Genomic DNA, 26,320 nt, shown 5'->3' on the forward strand with positions numbered 1-26,320 from the left:
CCTGGTACTGGAACCCTGGGCTGCAGGGGCCTGGTATGGGTCTGGGACTCCTCACTCCCAAGACATCCCTACTGAATTTTTATCTAACACACATGGGTGAGGGACCAGCCGTTCTGTGTCTGCACCCCTCCTACCAGTCTGGGTGGATGTGGTTTCTTTAATTCCATAGTTGTGAGACTTACATTCAATTCGATTTCTGATGGTTCTCAGTGATGGTGGTTCTATATTTTTGTCATAATTTTGACATGGCTGTGCGAGGACAAGCCATGTCTGCCTACACTGCCGTTTTGACCAGAGGTTCTCAAATCCAGCTTTTAATAGGTTAGTTCATCAATTTAGATTTTTGAATATTCTCTCTTCTTGAAGGTTTGCATTTCTTATCACTCAAAAATATTCATGTTGGTATCATTTAATGTTACTTGTCATGAATTTTGTCTCATTTTAATCTTGGCTCTTTTTGTTTATACCTGCATGGTGTATTTATTTCTCAAGGAAACATAAGTACACATCTTGAACTTTCACATAATGAACAATCTTTCACCAAGGCGAATCAATATCCTTTTAACATTATAGATTAATCAGTACATTTTTATTAGATTTTATCTAAACTGAATCAAAGTGTAACTTTGGTTAAGCATCATGTTTGTGTGATTTGTCCCTGTGGTTGCACAAAGCAGTAGCTTGTTCACTCTCATGTGTGAGAGTACTACAGTTTATCTGCTCAGCTCTGATGGTGGTTGGTGCCTGACCCTTTATTCATCATTTTGGGGGAAACAAACTATATTTCTATTGGGTTCCTATATTCCTAGGAATAGATATACATAGTTATTCAGAGTGGTTGAATCCATTTATAGTTTCACCAGCAGTCTAAGAATTCTAGTTGCTCCAAATCCTTACTTATATTTAGTGTCTTTCAGCCTTTTTGGTGCCACCCATTTATTTTTATTCTTTTTATTGAGGCAATTACAGATTTACATGTAGTTCTAAAAGAGGTATCTTGTATACTTTGTCCGGTCTTTCCTCCCCTCAGCGACATGGATGCAATCCATAAATCTTTAGATTTTTCCAGTTTTACATTTAAGTTCTACACAATTTTGTCCCTTTTGGGGGTTTGAGCGTCAGCCCCACAGGACCCCTTCTGTTGCCTTTTTACATCTACATGTGTTACCGACCTGCTCTCTTTCCACCTCCCCCCATAGTCTATCCTCCATCTCTAAAATTTAGTCATTTCAAAAGTGTTATATGGATGGAACCATGCGGTAAATAGCTGTTTGGGAAACTTTTTTCACTTAGCAAAATCCCAGAAGAGTCCCTTTGGCCTTCCTGTGTTACTGTTTTAGAGGCATTCCTTGTGGGAATCATACACTTTAATTCATTTTAGTTAATTTAAAAAATAGTCCTTATTTTTAGTAGAATTGAACTGATTTCTTTATATTGTGATACATTAAAGATAATGCCTTCCAGCATATGTTTTCAGTTTATTTTGTTTTCTTCTATTTCCCGTTTTCTCCTTTCCCGAATTTTTCTGAATGGATCATGTGTCCTTTCTGGCATTTCCCCTGCTGTTTTGGAAGGCTTGTTTATTGAATTAACTGCCTCAGAAAAATTTCCAAGACCTGTTTCTGCCTATAATTCAACACTCTTACACAGTATTCATATTCATCCTTTTAAATTATGAAAACAGCACATGCGTGTTGAAAAATACAGAAGTGTGTGTGTGTGTGTGTGTGTGTGTGTTTGTATATATATAAATTTTTTTTTGGAAATGGGGCAACATTTCTGTACTCTGGTTTATCCTTCCAGATATTTGTCTATCCATTTATATTTTGTTCTATAACATATAGGATATGACACTTACTTTTGAAAAATTGCTCTTATTTACTTCATGTATCAGATAATACCTCTTGTTATATATTCAGAACTACTTCATTCTCAAATATAGGACAGTATTTTATGGTGTGGATGTGCCATAAATTAACTCAATTCTATTTAATAAATTCTTAATACTGATAGAGCCATCTTTTAAGTTTTGTTTTAATTATATTCATGTTTCATTATTTTTAAAAATTGGTTTGTCCAATTTTTGCCCATTTAGATTTCCAGATAAATTTTAGAACCATTTTGTTATGCTACAAAAGAAAACCTTGATGTTTTGATTTATTTAGTGGTGAAGAATAGAAATAACAAGTACTAACCAGGCATTTCGAATATTTTTATTCCTTTCAGGCCTATTCTAATCATGTAAATATGTTAAGTCATTTATGTATCTTGTTAGAAAAATCTGCTCACACTTTTCATCATTTGAAAATTGTAAAAACCTAATAGACCCTATCTATCCACTTTGCTTTTACTCTAAAGTTTTCAGTGTTTCAAGTACGTATTGAGAATACACTTTTTGTAGTGCAAACCCAGTGTCAGTTTAATTCTGATTTTTGTTTTCTCTTGTTTAAGGTACATGGTGGTGCTTCGGTGGAATTTCATGCCTTTTTATCATCTCTGGGAATCTTTCAGCCACTCTCATTTTATATGCCTCATCTCCTTAGACTTCCTCAGACCTACCTATAAGCCATTTATTCTGATTGTCCTAATACTATTTAACATTCTTAACATTCTTATGGATTTTAACATTCTTATTTTTTTCCCCAAAATTTCAGTGACTGGCACCTGATTTCACATGTAGATTAAGGGCATAGACTCTGGAGCCAGACTGCTTGGCTTTACACCCAGCTCTGTTGTTCCCTGCGTGTGTGACCTTGGGAAGTTAGGCTATGCTTCAATTCCTTCATAAGGTGGTTGTGCAGATTAAATGAGTTAGCATAGGGAGCAGTCTAATGAGACACAGTAGTTAGGAGCATGAAGTATTTTTTTCACAGTATACTGTTCATTTTATTTTAGAGATCCTGACAGGTTGTATCTATTTTCAGAGGCTTGTGGGACCCTAATTCTGTGTGTGCTGGTCTTCAGTTAAGCGGTATTACCTGTGGAACTCCAGGATGGGAAGAGGGTGTGCAGCTGCAGAGAGGCGCTGGGCTTGCTCTGCCCATTTCCCAGGACTGCACGTGGGCAGTCCTGGGCTGACAAGCTTTTTTTTTCTGAACAGAGATAGTATAAATTCGGAGTCCAGGCCAGTGAACTGATATTTTTCATTTGAACCTTTCACTAGAGTTAAGCCTTTTGAAACTAGAAGCTTCAAATCCATGTAAAAAGATGCTCCCTGTAGTCACCATTTGTAAGTATAATGTAGCAAGAAATTGTGGGCCTTCCATAGTCTGCCAGAAATGGTAGTTGAAGGAATGAAAGTATCTTACAAGTAACAGCTATCCTCATTTTGGTGTTTTACCAGAACCTATTTATCTGAGTATATTAAACTGGTATTTGAAATAAAATTTTGTAAGCTGAGCTCCCTAAATATTGTCCTAGAACTATCTGGAACCAGTCTTGGTTTATAGCAAGAGTCAGATGGTACTGTTTGGATGAACACTTAAAAAGGTGGTGAAAACGAGCAAACCTAGTTAATAATGGATGTGATATACACTACATATATTTTTTCCAAAAGTGCCAGTTTTCCCCCTGGTAACATATTTGATTTCAAATAAGCTTACTCTAGTTACAGCAAACTTCAGGTACGATTTTTAAAAGAAACCAGGAGTATCAGTTGGTTTTAGTTATGATAATGTCTCACTGCTTTTTCATTTATATATGAAAAGCTCTGTATGTAGGGTAGGTGGGAAAGTGGTCTTTGCTGATCCCTTCTGCTGCTTTGGGATGAACTTTGGCAGAACTATTTTAAATTTTCAATGTAGTTAGCAATGTAGATCCACTTAGAGTTCCTGCTTTCTCTGTTTTAGGGAATATATTTGCTACCAGTAGAAAACTTAATTATTTCAATGAATCACTGTTTTATAACACATAGAAAGCTGACACTGAGCTTTAGGGTAAACTGTGATGAGGGTAACGGGCTTCCTACAGTAGACCACCTGCATCAAGAGTGCGCTCACATTATAGTCACTGCTGCCCGACAACTCACAAGCAGGCAAGGAAAAGTCATTCATGTAAGGGAGTGTCATTAAAGGTAACAAAGTACTATATGATGATGATGGTATGCTCTCACAATGTAGATACAATATACCTATTAAAAATGAGAAATTGAATAAGCTAAATAAAAGAGTGTAAAGGTAACCAGTAGATCAAAATTACAAACCTCCCTACACATCAAACTGATGAAACCAGCTATTGTAGTGAAAGATTTTATATATGTGATTGCATTACAAAAGTATAAAGAATGATAGCACTATTACCAAACATACTGATAATTTCAATAAACAATTTGGCTTAATTTTAAAGAGAAGAGTTGAGATTAGCTAACAACGCTCAGCCCAAACTAAAGCAAGGATTAAGACAGGTTAGAAATAAAAGCATAGGCAAAAATGAGACAATTGCAACTGAAGAAGGTGTTACGTACTTGTCTACAAAAGTAGAATGAAGACACCCCTAATTAAAAAGACGCAGGAGGATACTCGGATACTGAAGATCATGATTCTCAGTGAAAGTCATTATTGTTAGCTCTGTGGTCCCAAACACAAACTACAGATGATGTGAGGAGAAAGCACAGTAATAGACTTGATTATAGCTCTCAGTCCAAAATATAGCAAAGTAGTATCTCAAATTCAATGTTCAAAATAGAAAGTACACCTTTTTTAACACAACCATATTTAAGCACCAAACACCACTATCAGAAATCACACAGTTTTATGTCATCACCATGGAACATAACTGAGATTAATAATAAACCTGGCTCTTTTCAGTAACCTGGAAGGTTAAAAACATGCTATCAGATTTATCTAGCCTAGTGGCAAATGAATTAGCCGTCACTGAACTCAAAATATAAAATATTTCACAGTGATATTAGCACACACATCATTTATCAGTAACAGGCCAGTGTGATGGTATTCTATAAAATTGAAGTTCATTATTCTCAGCTTTTTATAAATAAAAACTGAGTCCATTAAACTCTCATTTAATGTTGACAAGGTTTTATGACTTTAAGCTAAATGACGTAACAAAACCAATTTTACCATAGGCTAATTGCTATTAACAAGAATTAAGTTCCTACACCATCTCATCAACATTGTAACTAAAAGATATTAAACAGCATGACATTTGAGGATCTGGTATATATTTTCCTACTTAATCTTATAATTCAACAGTAAGACAAATAACCCAATTAAAAATAGGCAAAAGATTTGAATAGACCGTTCTCCACAGAAGATAGACAAATGGCCAACAAGCACTAAAAAAAGGTGTTCGATATCAGTAGGGAAAGGAAAATCAAAACCACAGTGAGATACCATTTTATATCCACTAGGATGACCAGACTCAAAGAGATGAACAATAACGTGTGTTGATAAGGAGGTGCAAAAATACTGCTGGTGAGAAGGTCTAGTGGTGCAGCTGCTGTTGAAACAGTTTGGCAGGTACCATTTGATGCAGCGCTTATACTCCAAGCTCTATATCCGAGAGAATAGAAAACATATGTTGCTCTAAAAGATTGTACGTGAATGTTCATAGGAGCCTTCTTGGTAATAGCCAAAATATGGAAATAACCCAATGTGCCGCCACGGGATGAGTAGATAAATAAAATGTGGTATATCCATTCGGTGGAATATTAATCAGCCACAAAAAGGAACGAATACTTATAAATGTTACATGGATGAACCTTAGAAACACTATGCTCAGTGAAAGAAGCCAGACACCAAAGACCACATATGGTGTGATTCTGTTTGTAGGACATGTCCAGAATAGGCCAGTCCACAAAGACAACAGATTAGCGGTTGCCAGGGAGGGAAGAAGTGACTGCTAATGGATGCAGGGTTTCTTTATGGAGTGATAAAAATGTCCTGAATTTAGACAGTGGTGATGATTGCATAAGTCTGAACTGCATGCATAGAATGGTTGGTTGTTTGGTATGTGAATTACATCTTAAACAAAAGCAAAAGGCAGTAACAGAATATCTGCAGAAAGTATCTACCATCCCTAGGACTTGGAGAACAAAGGAAAGAAGCTGAATTCATCAGAGCCTCTCCTGGATCTCAGAACCAGGCCTCTAAGACTGGGAGTTACCCAGCTGGTGCTAGTTTCTGTAAAGGGGAAAGGGGAAGACAAATTTGGGCAATACCGTCAAAGAAGCAAGCAAATAAACTTGAAGAGTGTAACCAACTATTTCCAGATGGAGGGCCATGGCCAGGCACAACACTCAAGAGGGGCCTGCACCCTGGTTATGTCTGCCTTTAGAGAACTGTGTTCCAGGACCTAACAAGGAACCAACTGGCAAAACTGAAATGCGGTTTGCAGTTTCCTGGCCCCAGTATTTTCCTCAGCATCAGGTCTGGGTCTGGAGCTGAGAGACAATAGCTTAATAGGACTAATCAACATTTAGCAACTTACATCAGAGAGGAATAAATAGCCTTCATATGTGTAAACATAAAGCAATTAAAAAGTATAATTGAGGACTTAATTTACAATAATGAAAGCAAACCTCTACACATAAATATGCAAAGTTACCAGACATAAAACTTATAAAATAATCCCTGTAAATTATAGTCGGAACAAATGTAAAACATAACGATGACAGATAGGAAGACTATTAAGTTTCCCCCTACAGAATCAGAAGATGATTATGAGGTTCCATTGGTAAGAACGCATGACAACCTAGAAAGTCAAAAACAACAAAGAGTGTCAGTAGTCCTACCAGATGCAAGAACATGTTATAAATCTTCTGTAAATGACACTGTGTGCAACTGGTAGATGAAGAGACAGACCAATGGAAAATAATTTAAAAAATTCAGAAAGTGACCCAAGTGCCTTTGGAAATTTAATGACAAAAATGGCATTTCCAATAGTGGAAAAATAATTTAAGCAAGTGGTATTCTGATTACAAAATAGCCATATGAAAAAAAGATAAAACTGGTTTCATCTTCTATACTATATATTAATTCCAAATGTGTCAGAGATATAAAAGTGAAACTGTATAATGTCCAGAAGAAAATGTAGTAAATTTGTTGATAACCTCAAAATAAGGACACTTTCTAACCTGGACCCAAAATCAAAAAAAAAAAAAAGGTGAAAAGTAGATAAAGTGTTAGTATTTCATAGATATAAGAAACAAACATTTAAAGAAGAATTAATACTAATCCTTCTCAAACTCATTCATAAAGCAGAAAAGGAGGAAACTTATCCAAACTCATTTCATATTGCAAGCATTACCCAGATAACAAAACCAGACAAGGACACCACTAAAAAAGGAAACTCTAGGCCAAAATTCCTGATGAACATAGAAAAATTTTCAAAATATTTGCAAACCAAATTCAGAGCATTACAAGGATCATACACCATGATCAAGCAGGATGTATTCCAGGGATGCAAGGATCGTTCAACATACATAAATCAATGTGATACATCACCTTAACAAAATGAAGTATAAAAATCATATAATTACCTCAATAGATGTAGAAAAAGCATTTGACCAATTTCAACATCCCTTTATGATGAAAATTCTCAACAAAGTGGATCTGAGAGGGACTGTACCTCAACATACTAAAGACCATACATGACAAACTTACAGGTAACACCATAATCAGTGGTGAAAGCTGGGAAGCTTTTCCTCTAGATCAGGAACAAGAGTGAATAAAGATCACTCTTTCCACTTTTATTCAACATAGTATTGGAAGTCCAAGCCAGAGCTATTAGATAAGAAAAAGAAATGGCCCTGGCCTGGTGGCTAAGTTAATGGGAGTGTCGTTCTGTGCACCAAAAAGGTTGCAAGTTCAATTCCTGGTTAGGACATTTGCAGGAGGCAACTGGTCAATGTTCCTCCCTCTCTCCCTCCCTCCCTGCCTCTAAAGTCAATGAACATGTTCTCAGGTGAGGATTCAGAAGGAAGGGAGCGAGGGAGGAAGGAAAAAAGAAAGAAATGGCATCCAGATTGGAAAGGAAGAAGTAAAATTGTCTCTATTTGTAGATATCATGACATTTTATGTTTATATAAAATATATACAATTGTACATGTCTATATAAAAACTTCACCCAAAACTGTTAGAACTAATCAAAGAATTCAGTAACGTTGCAGAATACAAAATCACTATACAAAAATTAGTTGCATTTCTGTATACTAGTTATAAGCTACCAAAAATAATTTTAATACAGCAATTCCATTTACAATCACATTTAAATGAATAAAGTACCTAAGAATTAATTTAATCAAGGAGGTGAAAGACCTGTATACTGAAAACTGTAAGACATTTATGAAAGAGACTGAAGAAGATACAAATAAATGGCAAGACTTTTGGTGTTCATGGATAAGAATATTGTTAGAATGTCCATACTGGCCATGGATAAGAATATTGTTAAAATGTCAGTACTGCCCAAAGCAATATACAGACTCAATGCAATCACTATCAAAATTCCAATGGTATTTTTCACAGAAGTAGAACAAATAATCCTACAGTTTAGGAACTACAAAAGACCCCAAAGAGCTGAAGTAATCTTGAAACAGAAGAACACAGATGAAGGTATCATAATTCCTGATCTCAAACTATATTACAAAGCTATAGTAATCAAAATAGTATGGTATTGGCATAAAGACACACAGACCAACAGAACTGAACTGAGAGACCAGAGATAAAACCACACATATAAAAATCAATTTACAATAAAAGAAATCAGGAATATACAATAGGAAAAGGACAATCTTTTCAGTAAATGGTGCTGGGAAAACAAGACAGCCACGTGCAGAGGGCTGAAATTGAACCACTGTCTTAAATCATACACAAAAATCAACTCAAATGGGTTAAGGACTTAATTGTAAGACCTGAATGAAACCATAAAATTAGAAGGAAACAAAAGTGGTAGGCTTCTTGACATTAGCCTTGGTGATGACTTTTTAAAGGCAACAAAAACAAAGTGAGACAAGATAAAACTAAAAAGATGTTGTACAGCAAAGGAAACCAACAATAAAATGAAAAGGCAACCTACCAAATGGAAGAAAATACAGTATTTGAGATTATATACAAGGTCTGTCCAGAAAAAGTCCAGCCATTGTTAATATAATGAGAATGGTTTGTGCAACATCAATGTAATCTGGCAGTCAAGGAGAGTGGACTGGGATGAGCATGCATGAACAATGACAACTTCACTGTGCTGGTCAGTGGGGGCAGTAGATGCTGTTGAGTGAGCATGTGTACCGTGTGGCTGTCACATTCAAAATGACTGAGAACAACAATGAACCTGCATCAAATTTTGTTTTAACAAAATTTGAACATTCTTCCATGGAAAATATTTGGATGATTCAGAAGGCTGCAGCTACGAGCCACTGGTGATTGGCAGCTTCATCATGACAATGTGCTTGCTCATGCATTATAGATTTGGTGCTCTGTGACTTTTGGCTTTTTCCAAAACTAAAATCTTTGAAGGGGAAGAGATTTCAGACTATTGCTGAGATTCAGGGAAATATGACAGAGCAGCTGATGGCAATTGGGACAACTGTGTGAGATTCTAAGGTGCTACTTTGAAGGGGACTGAGGCATCATTGTCCTGTGTACAATGTTTTTTGTATCTCGCATATTCTTCAGTAATCTGTTTTTTCATAGTACATGGCTGGATGCCTTCTGGACAGACCTTGTATATCTGATAAGGATTAATATTCAAAATATTAGGTTGGCCAAAAAGTTCATTTAGGGTTTTTTTCGTATTATGGCTCCACTAGTGCAGAGTTGTCTTTACCTTCATTCGAAACAATTTTGTTAGATTGTATTGAGACAGCTGTCATATCAGCGTGCATTTCAAAAAAAACTTAAAATTGTTGAATGTTAGTGCAGCCACTTTAATATTGAAGATGGAAGAAAATACACAACTTTCAGCATATTATGCTTTATTATTTCAAGAAAGGCAAAAACAACTGAAACAGAGAATGATCTGTGCAGTCTATGGAGAAGGTGCTATAACCAGTCAAACGTATCAAAAGTGGTTTGTGAAGTTCCATGGTACTATTGATATTTTGACCAAATAATTCTTTGCTGTGCACTGTCTAATGCATTGGAAGATGTTTAGCAGCACCCCTGACCTCTACCCATTAGAAGCCAACAGTGGGAGACAGCCAGCATACTCAAAATATCCAAGTCAATAAAGTTATTGTTAAGTTAGTGAAACTGAAAAATGTCTTTTGTTTTATGGAAAAAAGGTAACAGATTTTTTGGTCAATCCAATATATAAAGAATTCGTACCACTCAATAGAAAAACAGAAACCAACACAATCAATCTGATTTAAAAAAATGGGCAGAGGATCCGAATAGACACTTTTCCAAAGAAGACATACAGATGGTCAACAGGTGCATACAAAGGTGCGCAACATCACTAATCAGGAACTGTAAATCTAAACCACAATGAGATATCACCTCACACCTGCCAGAAATGGCTATTGCCAAAAGGAACAGTAGTGTTAGTGAGGTTGTGCAGAAAAGAGAACCCTTGTACACTGTTGGTGAGAATGTAAATTGGTGCAAGCACTATGGAAAATAGTATGGGGGTTTTCTTGAAAAATTAAAAATAGAATTACCATACGATTCAGCAACTCTACTTCTGGGCATTTATTTGAAGACAGCAAAATCACTAACTTGAAAAGGTATCTGTACCCTCAACATTCACTGTAGCATTTACAATAGCCAAGGCATGTAAACAGCCTAAGTGTCCATCAGTGGATGGATGAAGAAAAGGTGTGTGTGTGTATCAATGGAACATTATCCCACCATTAAAAAAGGGAAATCCTGACACTTGTTACCATGGATGGACTTTGAGGGTGCTGTGCACAGTGAAGTAAGTCCAAGACAAATACCACGCAATCTCACTTATGTGTGGAATTTTAAACAAAACACCAGACTCCTAGCACAGATTGGCTGCCAGCGGTGGGGTGGGTGAACATAGTCAAAAGGTGCAAAGTTCCAGTTATAAAACCAGCCCTGGGAGTGTAATATAATACACAGCATGGTGACTGTAGTTAATACTACTATATTATGTATTAGAAAGTTGCCGAGACAGTTGATCTTAAAAGTTGCCATCACAAGGAAAAAGGAAAAATTTGTAACTCTGTGTGGTGATGGATGGTTACTAGGCCTGTATAGTGATTATTTTGCAATATATATCGGATCATTATGTTGAACACCTGAAACCAATGTTTTGTCAATTATATCTCAATTTAAAAAATAAATCTTTCTATATTAGAAGAGCAACCTAATAGAAAAATGGACCAAAAACAGAAGTCAGTTCATATAAAAAGGAAAAGCAAATGGTTCTTAAACATATGAAAAATGTTCTATTTCCCTCATAATAAATAAAACACACCATTGTTCACGAGAGACTGGTGAAAATCCAATTTGACACCATGTTCTTTTGGTGAGGCTTTGGGTAAAAGGAATTCTCATCAACACTGTTGGTAGGAATGACAAAAAAGGTAATTTCTATGGAAGTGCAGGCATGTGTGACAGAATTATACACACGCACTCTTTGATGCAGCAGTTCTATGTCTGGAATTTGCCCCAAAGTGGTAAGACTGTTCACTGCAGCACTATCTGTGAAAGGCAGCGATTTGAAACAACCCAGATGTCCGTCAGTACATCCATGCAGGGAGTGCTTGGGGAGAAATAAACAGCAAGGTCCAGTTAAGTAAAAAACCAACCAGGTACAAAATAGGATACAGCATGTGAGCTTTTATATAGAATGCACGTGTACTGTGTTGTACACACATTTGCTTATGTTTTCAAAAAGAAACAGGGATAAACTAAACAAAAATTAATATACATGGCTACCTATAAGGAAATGGAGGGAACATGGGTTAGACAGAAAATTGACTCCTCTTCTGAGTGTACCATTTTCTAGTTTTTACTTAGAAACCACTTAAATGTACAGAGTTAAAATAAATCTTGAAAACCAAACCAATCTGTAAACATTGGGAGGGTAAAAAGGGAAGCAAATGAACCAAACTGTATGTCAAGTTGGCCAAGTTATCAAATGGAAGTTTTTTCAGGTGATTTTCAAACACCATTTTGCAATCAGAAAACTCTTGTGCATCTTGGGGAGTAATGCATTGGCCGTGTCGGCCTGAACCAGTTGTGTGCACTGTGGATCTGAGCAACAGGGTTCATGTGTACGTGAACTAAGGAACTAACTCTTTCAGTTTAAAAGGAGCAGCTACCAGTATAAAACGGTATAGCGAAGCAAAAGCTCCAGTCTATGTGCAGAGGCAAAGAATGTTGCAAGAACATGACATTAAAACTTTTAGCCAGTGGATCGTACTCATTGTTACATCACAGATATCTTTGCTATCAAGTCCTTAGTGGGCCGAGTTCTCTCCGTGTTGGTCCTAATGCATCTTCAGTGCCGCTCCATCCGGCTCTTTTCCTTTCTTCCTTTCTGCTACATCTGAATTTTTTAACAGGGTTTTTTCAGTTGTAGTGTTCAAAAAGAATCAGTAAAATATTGACACTGTTTGAGGTAATGTGTGCAGTATTAATGCATTAGGGTACTGTGGCAGAAATATTTGGGCAGTCGTGGTACATACCCCTTAAATCACAATACAGATCATAGCAATGGAGTTTTCATAGCCATCTCATTTTAGTCATCCTAACTTCCTTTTTCTACATTGCAAATGATTTGTGTCTGTGTTGTTGTTTTTTTTAGATGGCTATTCATATGAAAAGGAAGCAATGGAAAATTGGATAAGCAAAAAGAAACGCACAAGTCCCATGACGAATCTTGTTCTTCCTTCAGCAGTACTTATACCAAACAGGACTCTGAAAATGGCCATTGATCGATGGCTAGAGACACATAAAAAATAAAACTGTTTATTTTTATATTATGTACTTTGTATCAGTGATCTCACTTGAATGACTTAAGAGTAAATACTAATCAGATATTATGAAAAGCAAAACAGGTAATCTTAAATTTTAGTTATCTATAAAAACTAGTATCTATTTTCATTCTTTAAAACATATGGACTAAACACATCTAACCTCTTTTCTATTTTTAATATAAAAGCCTTTTCGTACTAATGAAAAAATCTTAACTTTTAGAGAAACAAAGTTTGACTTTAAATTGCAATGCCCACTTTTATTATTCTTAGATATATCATATTACAAGCAAACATCAGAATAATCTATAACAGATATTAAAATCCTAGTAGCCAATCATTTGATAATTCTTTGGAATCCATCTAAAGAGAACTTGTAGCAAAATACTTATAGATTTATGAACAAAGAAAATAACTTTCATATGTTTAATGAGCAATTTTGCTGGATTCTAAATTTTCAAGGTGGTAATGATTATTTTTTTCCATTGTCCAAAATCATTGTATAAACTGGAATTGTCATGAATATAGTGTTAAATTGGCTAAAATATATAATGTGGCAAATTAGCCTTTTTTAGCATATAGAATTATTGAAGTTTCTACATAATAGTCTAAACTAGACTAAATCAGGGGGACTATACATTTTAAGTATATTTTATTGATTATGCTATTATGGTTGTCACAATTTTTCCCCTTTGCCCCCCTCCACCCAGTAGCCCCTTCCCCTCTTAGTTCTCCCCCCCTTAGTTCATTTCCATGAATTGTGCATGTAAGTTCTTTGGCTTCTCCATTTCCTATACTATTCTTAACCTCCCCTGTTTATTTTGTGCCCATCATTTATGCTTCTTATTCCCTGTACCTTTTCCTCCATTCTCCTCCCTCCCCCTCCCAGCTGATAACCCTCCATGTGATCTCCACACCTATGATTCTGTTCCTGTTCTAGTTGTTTGCTTAGTTTGGGGGGGGGGGGTAGCTTTAGTTGTTAACAGTTGTGAATTTGTTGTCTTTTTAATGTTCATAGTTTTGATTTTTTTCTTAAATAAGTCCCTTTAACATTTCATGTAGTAATGGTTTGGTGGTGATGAACTCCTTTAGCTTTACCTTTAGTCTGGGAAGCACTTTATCCTCCCTTCTATTCTAAATGACAGCTTTGCTGGGTAGAGTAATCTTGGTTGTAGGTCCTTGCCTTTCATGACTTTGAATACTTCTTTCCAGCCCCTTCTTGCCTGTAGGATTTCTTTTGAGAAATCAGCTGTTTCATGGGAACTCCTATGTTGATAACTCTCTGCTTTTCTCTTGCTGCTTTCAAGATCCTCCCTTTATCTTTAACCTTGGGATTTTAATTATGTGTCTTGGTATGGTCCTCTTTGGGTCCAACTTGTTTGGGATTCTAGTGCTTCTTGGACTTGTCTATTTCCTTCACCAATTAGACACGTTTTCTTTCAGTTTTTCAAATAAGTTTTCAATTTCTTGCTCTTCCTCTTCTCCTCTGGCATCCCTATAATTCAGATGTTGGCACTTTTGAAGATGTCCCCGAGTCATCTTATACTGTCCTTTTTTTTTAAATTGTTTCTTCTTATTGTTGTGGTTGAGTATTTCTTCCTTGTGTTGCAAATCATTGATTTGAGTCCCTTTCACTGTTGGTTCCCTGTAGACTTTTATTTCACTTAGTATAACCTTCATTTCTTTATGTTCATGCCATGCTCAATGAGTTCTTTGGGCATCTGATCACCAGTGTTTTGAACTCTGCATCTGATATAGCTCTGCTTTGATTCATCCTTTTACTGGGGTTTTGTCCTGTGCTTTCACTGGGGCCGTATCTCTTTGTCTCAATTTGGCAGCCTCCCTGTGTTTGTTTCTGTGTATTAGACAGACCTGCCTTGATTCCCTGTAAAAGGCAGGGAGTCAAATCTGTTAATTCTGTGGGGCAGAGCCTTAGGAAATCACCAGGGTAGAGCAACCCACTTCATTGCTTTGTGGCTTGTGTGGGAGGAAGCCAGAGGACAGGGCCCTGCCGGCTTCTGAAGGTTTGCCTGGCACGTTTCCAGCCACTCTCCCTATGCGACTGATTCCCTTCCAGCTGTTGCCCTGGTACTGAAACCCAGAGTGGGTGACATTGTGGACATTCTACACCTGTGCAGGCCCTTTTCTGCAGTTTACTGAAAATCTGGCAAATTATTCTGCCACACCAACCCCCACTGGTTTTTACAGCCAGAAATTATGAGGATTTATCTTCCAGGCACTTGAACCCTGGGCTGTGCAGTCTGGCCTGGGGCTGGGATCCCTCTGCTCTGAAGGTACTCCTCCCAATTTTTATCCACCACACATGAATATGGGGCCACCTGTGCCCATTCCACCACAACACCTCTCCACACCCCACTGTGTCTCCTCACCTCTGTGTCTCAGCCCTTCCTACCTGTCTAGATGAATGTGGCTTCTTTAAATCCTTGGTTGTCAGACTTCCATACAGTTTGATTTTCTGACAGTTCTGGGCATTGAGATTTAGTTGTAATTCTTTTGTGGTTATGCAAGGAGGCAAAGTGTGTTTACCTATGCCCCCATCTTGACTAGAAGTCATGACCACACATTTTTGTACAACACACTGGCATTTGATACAGTGCCCTGTAAGTGTTCACTTAGAAGAAAACTTCAGAGTTCAGGAAGCGGTGGTTATATTGCCCTCACATACCTGTTTTATCAGAATGGAGTCGTTAGTGGAAATGCTTGTTAGAACTGAACTGCGATGGCAAACAGGGACCTAGATCTGGGTGCTTACCCCCAAACCCCTGTTGGAATTGTTCGGATATTTGAAAACTTTGACATAAACTTGAAATAAAAGAGAAATGCAATGTCATTACCTTATATACTTAGTCTTTTCCTAAATTTTATGAACTTTTATAGTTAATAAGCTGTATGTCTACAGGATGGAGAGCCTAGCTACCACAGAAATCTCCAAATGTCTTTTCTTTGCAATTGCTGCTTTGCACAGTTTCTGTTCTCCTCGTAATGTATTGCTGAGTTTTACTTTGTATCACAGCTAGGACTCACAACCTATGATCGTAGAAGAGTTTCTTCATATTGCACATGCTTCTCACGTTCTTTAGAGGACAAGAAACAGGTTAGGGACATATTCTAGAAGGTGTTTGCCTACTGTATTCTTTACAGAAAGAATGCTAACATAATTCTAGCAAATTTTTTTAATTGTTAGAGCCCAACACTGGACCAAATATCTTTTGTTTTGGTAAAATAACAGACTTACTTTCCAAAGGAGGCTATCTGGTTTTTACATAGAAGTTACTAGACATCATCAAAGTCATTTAAGGAAAAACAAAATCATTTCTATAAAAGGCTGGTTACTTTTAAATGTTAGAGGTGATTTTCTTTTCTACATTTCTACAAAGTATAGTTTCTTTTTGAACAAACTGGCTGAAAACTAAGATGCCAATAATTTACCAAAGTGAAGTACTTACAAATAAGCCAAAGCCAAACAACTCAGTGTCCCCATAAACACACAAGCAAAGACAGACCTAAACACTCTAAGTCCAGAACCACCCACAGAACGCACACGGACGCCCCGCAGCACGCTCCACCCTCCCTCGGGACTGTGCAGGGGCAGCACCCACCTGCCCGCTGCCCGTCCTTGGGACTGACCAGTAGCTTCCCAAGGAGATGTGACTTCTCTGTGGCAAGATGTAAACACATATCTTTACTGAGACTATATCAAAATCATAATGTAGTATGTAACAAATTCTACTAGTAGTCATACAGCAGCTTCACAGGAAGAGTCATCCAACAAGAATCGGCAAATAACACTTTTTCCTTCCCACCCAGTTTATTTTTAACCTTTAGTTTAAATGTATACCTTTACAGGAGGACTTAAAACTCTACACTTAGCCTTGCTAGTAACAGCGGCAACCGGACAGTAACCTGCAGCAGCAGCAGCAGCAGCACAGGGAGCACGAAGGCTTAGATTCCAGCCGGGATCTCACTGCAGTGCAGCTTGGCTCAGTGCTCCTCGTTCTGCGACTCTGAAACTGAAGTATGTGGGTGCACAGACACATGCACATTTTAATAAAAAATACAAATGTGCTGAGAACAAGCTTTCTTATTAATAGTGATTGCTGTGTTGCCAAAATGTTTGAAAGTTAAGAGTCCTAAAGATACCTAATTGCCAGTAAAAACATACACCTTGACTTCCAGAGCAGATAAAATTATAGAATGTTCTTTGTGCTTTCTTCCCTATTTCAGGGTAAAAGACTAATTTTGACCCTTGACTATTTTGACCCTTGAATATAGAATGCATATTCTATATTTCTAGAAGCTGTCACCCTTGTTTTAAAATTATTACTAAATGAAACTAAATATGCATTGGATATTACTACTATAAAAATAGACTTTTCAGTATTTTCTTTAGAGTAACAAGACCACCCAGGATTAAGCAAAGCAGGTGGCTGTCATCACAATCTTCTCCACTTATCCACAGTGTCATTTAATGCAAACACATTCTATTAATAGTCTTTATTCCATGTGGAAAAATACAGTAGTTGTGCAAAAACAAAACTACATAACAAAAGAGTAAGACTCACAGATATTAAAGAAAACAATACACAATAAATAAGCCATAGTAGTTATAGCAGAACTCAAGAAAAGCCTATTAAAAAATGACAAAGCTGTACAAAACACATCAAGAACAAATGTCAAAGAACACCACCAGAAGATTCTATTTGTACAAAACTACAGTGATGCTCACAGGAACTTCATTACAACGATTCATTTTTAAAACATTCTGTAAATATAGAACTCCTTCTCCCCAATTCTAGAAAATAAATTTCACATCCCAACATATAAAACAAATACATTCCCTCCTCTCTCAAACTAGCATTTTAACATCCTTCAATAGCACACCATTTTCATAGAAAAATACCTTTCAGCCAAGGTTCATTCCTGTACCTTATCTTCATAAATGAATAATACATCAGTTTGGACTTAAGTAGCACCTCAAAGGTGTTCATATAAATGAAATAAAGTGCCGTTACTGGTACACTGTTAACATGCCATAATATATTGTTCAGTGCAATAACCAGTATGGATGAAGTTTACAAAGAACATGCAAATATATGACTTTTTTTAAAGGTTAAGTACTTGAAATAGTTATATTTACAAGTCTGAATACAACTTGGCTATGTAATATGTACAACATGTGACTATAAAGTAGTGATTGTGTAATAAAACTAAACCACCAATGAACCAGACCTTAAGTATCCAAATTAAACTCTGTCCTTAAAGGGGCACGGAAGGCTTGTTCCAGAACTGCTATCACTGGTAGAAGCAATTTGTGAACCAGCTGAGAGTTAATTTACACGTCCCCAAGAACACTGTATTCTTGGTAGTAGAGCCCAAATCCAGCTTGACCACCAGTCATGATTCCAAATGGCCTATACTGCTTCCAAATACTGAAACATTGGAATAGGAAAGGACTGTAGTCCCAGAAACGTGCTATAAAAATATGTTTAATGAGAATCGTAACATGGAAATAAGTGCTTAATCCTCTTTGAGGAACTGCTATGAAGGGAACAATACTTGGATATTCTTGTATTTTGCTTTAAAAAGTCAGCAGTGTAACATTTATAGTCACATATTCAGCTAGAAATCACTTGGGTCTTAATTTTATCTGTATGTGTAAATTGGGATTTGACTCCATGAAACTCCAACTTGAAAATTCCATCTCTCCCAGACTATTATCATCTGGCTATTTAGTCATGAGCTGATCCTATCACTAGACATTTATATTCTCTAAGAAACATTATGATTTTACCACATAGCAAAGGCTAGGAGGAAAGTGATAAAAACCAAATAATTTCATAAGAGAAAAGCATTAGTTAATGTCTTCTTGGCTGTCTTAAATTTTTAACTTAATAGACATAACTAATTGTAGTTTTCCATTCTGGTTAGCATTCTTACTTATGGTGACTTCTGATATTCATCAAAGAAATTTTATCCCATATTTTAAATAAATCAATGGAATCTGATCCACCTCCAAGGAAAAAGAATATGGCTAAAAAGTAATTTTTCTCATAAAAAAATTTGATTACCACCAAGAGCCAACACACTGTTTCAAACTCCACCAACGGGTCTCTCTCAGCCTATACATTTGACTCTATGAAAGAGCGCTTTGGTTTTGCTGAAGGAAGGTGACTCCGGTGGCCTTCGTTACTCAGGTGAGGCTGCTGCTTAGAGACACTTTCCTGGTACAGGTGAGACACAGTCTTGGCTATCCTGCTATCTGGGCAGTGGGCTGGAATTTGGCATTTCCTTTCTTCTAGCTCTTTCATCTGTGCCCCATTGTGCACAGTTCCACCCAGGGTTGCCACAGAACAGGTTTTGCCTTGGCTGCTGTACCCCGCTGCTTGTTTGAGAGCGGGCTTCTCAGAGTTCGGGGCCTGCGGGCCCGCTGCAGAGGACGTGCTAGTCAGCAGTGCCTCTGGCCCCGGGCAGTGCCAGGTGCGGTTGCTCTGCTGCTGGAACCGCGCCGTCTTGTCCATGATGCCCATGAAGGGAGTGTTGCGCGGTCTGTGCTCGGCTGTGCCGCTCTGCACCTGGTGGGCAGCCTTGTCTTTCATTCGGGCATCTGGCCCCTGGCCCTTGAAGCCATCAGAAAAACTACTGCTCGAAGTCAAACTACTGGTGGAACTTGACATCTTTACGCTGCTAGATGGAGAACCAGAAGAGCCTGAGCTGGTGAGGCAGGCTGGGTGTCGCATGTCGCTGCAGCCCACCGGCCCACCTTGGTTCAGTGGGGCTGCGTCCACGGCCATGGAGGCGTGAGCCAGAAGCCGCTCTGCAGTTTTTATCTTGCTCGGTAAAGGGTACGCACTGCTGCCCTCACCGTGCTGTAGCTGGACGCAGTGGCTGGAGCCCAGCCGGTCTCCAAACCGGCCCGAACCCCCCACAGTGAACACGCCTGCTCCCTCTGAAGGCTGGTTCCGGACGCCAGCAGGCGCCGTGGACATTCTACCTGGCATGGGACTCGGGGGAGGATTCGGAGAAGACACCTGCATTTTTGTGCTACCGTTTCTCACGCCAGCCTGTCCAGAGCCGAGGTGCTGGCTGGTCTTCACTATCTGTGCCTGCTTGGTGGGCTGCATCAGCAACCCTGGCTGCACCGCAGGCTCCCGCAGGGGCTTGGCACCTGCCGGCCTGTTCTGGGGCGAGGCTGGCCTTATTTTGGACTGCAGCCCTTCCTGAAGGTTCCGGATATATGGGGAAGGGACAGATGAGGGTGGCTGGGACCTGGGAGTCAGGGAAATGGATTCTTCCTGTGGCGAAGTTTCTTCTTCTTCAGCCTCCTCAACAGGTAAGTGGTCATTTAGTCCAGCGGCTGGGGCTTCCACTTCGTGATCCGAGTCACTGGGTGGGGCCGCGGGTGGACACTGCTGTTTTTGCTGTTGGCTCCTCTGCAGCTGCTTGCACTCCTCTTCCACACGGGCCAGCAGCCTCTTGATTTCCTGGTTGGTGGGGCAGAGCTTCACAGCTTCTCGCAAGTCGGCCAGAGCTGCCGCAAACTGCCTTCATACGAAAAGAGAAGATATAATTACAAGCCATGTGAACACATGCTCCGAATGTAACTGTTCATAAAACAGCTTTGCTAAAAACAACAGAGAAAGTAGGTGAGTGAGGTTTGAACACTGAACGATGGTGGACAGGGTGCATTTAACTAGCTTACAGATGCTCAGGAAGTGGGACGGCTGAATTCCAGCCCTGATTGGTGGACTCCAGGGCCCTTCTGTCTCTCTAAGGACCCCTGGGCTGGGGTTGAGAACTGGCACGAATCAGCGGGTATGAGAATTCTCTTAAAGCTGTCTTCACCCTCCCCTCTCACCATGCCCACCTCTAATTCTAAAGTCTGATATGCCCCCTCCCCGCTTCCCTCCCCCACACCTCCACTTAAAGTCTCCGGTTGGCAGTTCCACTGACAGTATGGACCAATCTAGGAACTGTACGTGGCAGTAAGTGTCAGCTGGGGTGGAGGGGAGGAACAGTCATTCAGATGTCAGGAGAAAATCAAAGCTGAGCCACTGCTAACAACAGCCACTACTGTGCCTCCTCGAAGCAACCGATTTAGTATTAAGAGCTGAGAGGCATCTGAGCACTGCCCGAGTCCGAAGCCCACAGGCAACCAGCAGCTCTGGTACCACAGAAGCACAAGGCATCTCTCGTCACGCATCTCACTGCATCCAGACAGTACCTGCTGTTTCTCTTCGCTCTTGCCCTGGCATAAAAGGCTTCGTAGGACTTTGGTTTCAGTTCAAGAGCCTTGGATGCAAATTCTTCTGCCATGCCAAAGTCCTGGTGTCAACAGTTAAACACAAGTCAGAAGAAACAATGAAATGATTACAGGCAACTTTTTAACAGGAGTCTCCCTCTAAAAGTTAGCAGAGAATTAGGACATAACTGGAGAGAGAGGAAGGGCAAGGTAAGTTTGTTTTGCTGTTCAGTTTTACAGTTGGGAGATAGTTATTGACATTTTTAAGAGACGAATCCAGTAGACAAACAACAGTAGGTCACTTAGGAGAGAAAGGACAGTGGCAGAAGCAGGGCCCAGGAGGCTGCGGCAGGGGGAACCCAGCGCACCACTGGGGGGTTGGCCTCCTGGGGCGCAGATGCTCCGCCTACTCCAACAGGAAGCAGGCAGCTGATGTGGGCACAGGAGCAGGTGGGTCCACAGATTTGGTGGTAGATGAAGTTAAAAAATTAGAAGAAAATTACTGAAATGAATCCAATTAACTGAGTTAGCTACTATTTATTACAAATTAAACAATTACTGGCACAACTCCTAAGCAAACATAATAAGCCCTACCAGGGGTGCCCAACCTTTTGGCATCTCTTTGCCACACTGGAAGAAGAGTCGTCCTGGGCCACACATTCAATACATTACAACACGTACTCACACACACACACACACAAATCTCATAATGTTTTAAGTACATCACTGATTTTGTGTTGGGCTGCACTCACAGCCATCACGGGCACATGTGGCCCGCAGGCCCCAGGCTGCACACCCCTGCATGCAGACTGTGACATATTTAAGTTGAGCCTGATCATGTTCTGTCCTTTTAAATCTGGCGATGGACCACTCAGGACAATGCTGGCAACATACAGCCAGGGAGGGGTGCAGGAGCAGTTTGCACTGAAGCAGAGGATACTACTATACCCACGCACGCCCTCTCAGCATCTGGAGAGGTGGGTGGGGACAGTGATCGAACGGTGGCCATCCGAGAGAAGCACCAGGTTCACAAATGTGCACGCAAATCTGACAGGAGGTCCCAAGATACGGGCTAAGGAAGGGCTGGCCTTTACCTCTGTGAAAACATCCCATCGCCAAAGGAGAGGAATAAGGGGGCTCAGCTTACATTTGTTTTTCTTCGGCAGCGAGATAGGTTGAGATAGAGGGAAACTCTCAGTTCATTGAATGGTCTCATGTCCTCTCCGAATCCTTCTCGAGGAAACTTCCTTAAGGCGTACTGGTACCGCTGGGCTGCCTCTTTCATCTTCCCTTTCTAGGATCCAAAAACCAGACATTCATCCTTCACCAGATGCTCCAAGATGAGTATGCTGCTACACACTAAAGATCCTGGAGTTACTCTCCCCCCACTGCAAAGCCACGAGCACACAGTGGAAGGATCCTGGGGAGGAAGGGCCAGGGCCAGGGCCAGAGCCAGAGCCAGAACACTGAGCTGCGCGAACTCATGGCCTCGCCGCCCGCAGTGCGCAGGTCCCAGGGTGAGCGAGAGGCCGGCCTTGCGGAGGGCAGCTGTAAACTGCCAAACTGGTAACTATCAGTCTTAATACATCAGATTATCTTTTAAGTATAGTTTTGAAAACCTTTTCATGAATGCTCTCTCATATCTCACTTATATCTCATAGTGATCTTTTAATGCTAAGCATAATAGAAATCAGATGAAAACATAATGCAGTTCCTAAGACAAGTCTTGTGGATAAACCTATAGCTTGCTACAGAATAATAATGTTTTCTTTTAAAAGGACCAAAAGTATGGGTTTTAAAAATCAGAACAGCACCGCATGTCCTCTTCAAGGCTAAAGAAACTCGTGCAATGTGCTCGCTCAGTTCCCAGCGCAGCAGGGATGAAGCCTGTTGAAAACGCCTTGGTGTTTCTAACCTAATTGCCACCGAAACTCACATTAAAACCACTTCAAAGCCACCACAATACACACTCTGAACTCAATTTCAAACTGATTCCAAGCCAGGAACCCTGCTGGGTCATGCTACATGCCTATTTATTTCAAAAAGAAAAGGGGAAACATAGCAACTGCAGCAGCCTCATGGTAAAGAGGATTAAAATGCTCATAATCGAGGGTTTTGTTTTTAGAATCTTTTAATTGTGTCAAATCACCGAAAGGAAAGAATAGTGATCTCTGTAAATGGCCTAAGCACCTGTTTTGGCCTGGGGTTGGCAAAACACAGCCTGCAGCCCAGTGTGGCCTGCCCACAGGCTGCACAGATGATGCTGGACCAGGGCGTGGCCACGCCGACCTGTGGGTGTGGTGTGTCTGTGGCAGCCCAGCGGACCCCGCCCCCAGTACTGCAGCAGCGGCCCCGGCCCAGAGGGACAGAGACCACAGAGCAGAGCCCCGAGAGTTTACTGTCGGGCCCTTCCTAGTCCAAGTTTGCTTTTGCTTGGAACTGATGTCTTATCTTAGGAAACTTACTTTAAAGTCAAATTTATTCATGTGTAGATCTAATATTTCCATTTCTAAGGGAAAATGGAAAAACTTTAATTCAGTCTCCTGAGTAACTATTATGTATCACTTACTGTCTTAAGTAAAAACATCTGTACAAACAGTTTCAAATTCTAAAAGCTTATACAGATACTAAAATAAGATAATCAAGGCTTGGGAGACTCAATGATTCTTTTCTTCTGAAAATGTCTCTGGAATGCCCCTTTCCCAGGCGTCCCGAGACCAGGCACTGACGAGTCTCCTGTGTGCTATGTTAAATCAGAAGTGACGCTGCCTTCACATCAAGGCTTCATTCAGTTACAGCCACAGGGATTTGCTCAGAAAAAACGGTTCTCGAAGACAAGGAGAAGTGCTTTCTACCTCGAAGACTGCCGTTAGGACATCAAAGCCTGGGCATGCGGCCAGGTCAGCAGCTCTCCGGAACTTCTATTAAAGCCGTGCCGTGTGGAGTCTGTGCAGGGGCACGGCTGCATCCATCACACACCAAACTAAGAGGCTGCTCGCAGGCCATTACCACACCACAGAGAGGGGCAAAACCACTTACTTTGTACATCATGTTTCCTTCCTCCATCAATTTCTGTAAAAGTATAATCAAAATATCAGGTTTGGAAGTAGCCATCGCCCAAGCAGCATTTCCTGCAAAACAAACATGCAGTCAGAGAGACTCCGGCAGCCATGGGGGCACGATGCCCAACATTTCTGCGGCCGCGCCATGGCTGGGACCACATGCAGGGGAGGGCCCAGCTGCCGAGGACCCTGCCGGGTGTCCTGCTGAGCTAGGGCGAGGGAGCAGGGCCCCGGGGACAGGCTTCCCTTCTAGTCTGTGTGAGGCTGGGCTAAGCACTCAAGAGGGGAACAGATGGGCATCTGGGGCAAAGTCAATCGAACGAGGCATTGCGACAGGCTCCTTGGTGTCCTGCTGTGCCCACAACCACTGGCAGTGAAGGGGTCTTACCCTGCCTGCCCGGCACAGTCTGCCATTCCATCCACTTCAAGATGCCCCAGCTTTAGCTCTTCGGCCCTCCTCCCCCCACTCCTGCACTCGGTCCTCCCTGCTCCCGTCCACATCCACTTCCCCCAGCCCACGACTTGACCTCAGCCTTCTCCGTCCCTCTTCTAAACACGTGCAGCGTGAGGCTCAGCAGCACAGACTCAGATGTCCGACTGCTCAGGTCCAAACCGGACTCTGCCCCTGACTACGACCTAAGCAAAGCTCTGTGCCTCCTCTGGGCCTCTGTTTCCTCCTCTGTGGTTATCACCATCTACTCACAGCGGGTGAATATCAAATACGTTAAACATGGCACTGCCTAGAAAAGTTCCCAATACTGTGAACTGCTTAATAGTATCAGCAACTATCATTACCCTCGTCATGGCCCCTCCCCAGAACGGCTGTTGGCCCGAGTTCTGCCCTCTCAAACCAAAAGGTGACGTCCTGCTTGTTGTTCCTCACAGGTTCTGAAGGGCGTGTTATGTCCCACCCAGCCCCACAGATGGGCTTCCCCCACTCAGACCTCTCCACCCCTGACATTGTGTTTAACGAGACCCTCTCGTCTCCGGTAACCCCCACCAGCTTTCCCTGTGCAGGGGTGGGGGGTGCCACCACCCCACCCAACTGGCTGCTGCGCTTACTCTAGAGCAGCGGCTCTCAAACTCAGCTGTCGCTGGGGCACCCACTCGCCCCCTGCACCCCCTGGAGTCCACGGAACTGCCCCGGCATGGCTCCTGAGCACCCTGAGCACCCCCCACAATCCTAGACAGCCCTTCAGCACTGGCCTCTACTCCCTACTCACACTGGCAACAACAATAAGAGCTGTTCCAACATTTTAAGTGACTGCGATTAAATGAGTGTTACAGAAGGAGAAAGAAATCTCCAAACATCTGACTTCTTCACCTGGGAGCAGGCAAATACTATGGTCCCTAACATGCTCTGAAATCCGAAGCTGACTGCCCCCCACTACCACACTGAGTGTTTACCGACCTAACTTGGCTCCTTTTCTCAGCAGCGCAATCACTACAGATGTGTTCCGACAACCGATGGCTCTGTCCAGGGGACGCATCCCACTGTGGTCCACGTGCTCAATCACAGCACCCTTCTCAACCAGGTACAACACCTGCAGCGGGAAGAGAGGCGTGAGGAGCGGCTCCTGGCAGGAGGCCCGCTGCTGGTCTCCCGTCACGGATGGGTAAATGCACATGTCATCATCCGTCTCATCCCACCTCCCCGGTCACAGAGATGAGACACGATCACTTTCCCATCTCTAGTCACTCGGGAGGCACGCTGGGCACCGGCCCCAGCAGGCTGGAGGCAACGGCAACAGGCGCTGCAGAGACACTCAGGCCCACAAGGCCCAGGCCCTGCAAGCTGGGCAGATGAGCAGTTTGGGGTCAGATGGAGCCAGTTGTAACTCGCTTCCAGGCGAAGAACGAGGCCTGACTACTGGGACTGTGAAGATGGAGACCCTGGTCCAACGACTGACTCAATCTGATAAAACAGCCGTCACAGAAAACAACAGGGAAACCCCTCCGGCCACTCAAACTGCTGCACTCATGGGGTAAGAGGACTGTGGCCACCTCAGATTTTCACGTGGACATAACAGGTCAACCCTATCCATCCTCCTGCTGTTCCCTGTGACACGGTAGGGACAGACACCCAGAATGTGTTAAAAACAC

At 41.1% G+C, this 26,320-nt stretch overlaps 2 protein-coding genes across 13 annotated transcripts in view; one reads left to right on the forward strand and one right to left on the reverse strand.

Moving 5' to 3' along the window:
* WDSUB1 (WD repeat, sterile alpha motif and U-box domain containing 1) overlaps positions 1–12,908 on the forward strand; it is a 75,097-nt gene extending 62,189 nt beyond the window's left edge. For 2 of the 3 annotated variants that reach the window (XM_045829840.1, XM_045829921.1), the window contains exon 11: positions 12,727–12,908. In XM_045829840.1, coding sequence (XP_045685796.1) covers positions 12,727–12,884 — 158 coding nt within the window. In that variant the 3' untranslated portion in view covers positions 12,885–12,908. Of the gene's footprint in view, positions 1–2,451; positions 3,391–12,726 lie in introns of those variants that run through there. The other variant, XM_045829982.1, reaches the window with a different exon arrangement.
* A 1,382-nt stretch (positions 12,909–14,290) lies between these two features.
* The window catches only part of TANC1 (tetratricopeptide repeat, ankyrin repeat and coiled-coil containing 1), a 224,223-nt gene continuing 212,193 nt past the window's right edge, over positions 14,291–26,320 (reverse strand). For all 10 annotated transcript variants that reach the window (XM_045837935.1, XM_045837722.1, XM_045837884.1 and 7 more), the window contains 5 exons: positions 25,629–25,761; positions 24,195–24,286; positions 22,303–22,449; positions 21,138–21,238; positions 14,291–20,458 (listed from right to left, as the gene is read on the reverse strand). In XM_045837935.1, coding sequence (XP_045693891.1) covers positions 19,036–20,458; positions 21,138–21,238; positions 22,303–22,449; positions 24,195–24,286; positions 25,629–25,761 — 1,896 coding nt within the window. In that variant the 3' untranslated portion in view covers positions 14,291–19,035. The remainder of the gene's footprint in view (positions 20,459–21,137; positions 21,239–22,302; positions 22,450–24,194; positions 24,287–25,628; positions 25,762–26,320) is intronic.

The sequence above is a fragment of the Phyllostomus hastatus genome, unplaced genomic scaffold (genome assembly GCF_019186645.2).
Source record: "Phyllostomus hastatus isolate PE091 unplaced genomic scaffold, TTU_PhHast_1.1 phas_contig_1, whole genome shotgun sequence".
Classification (NCBI taxonomy): domain Eukaryota; kingdom Metazoa; phylum Chordata; class Mammalia; order Chiroptera; family Phyllostomidae; genus Phyllostomus; species Phyllostomus hastatus.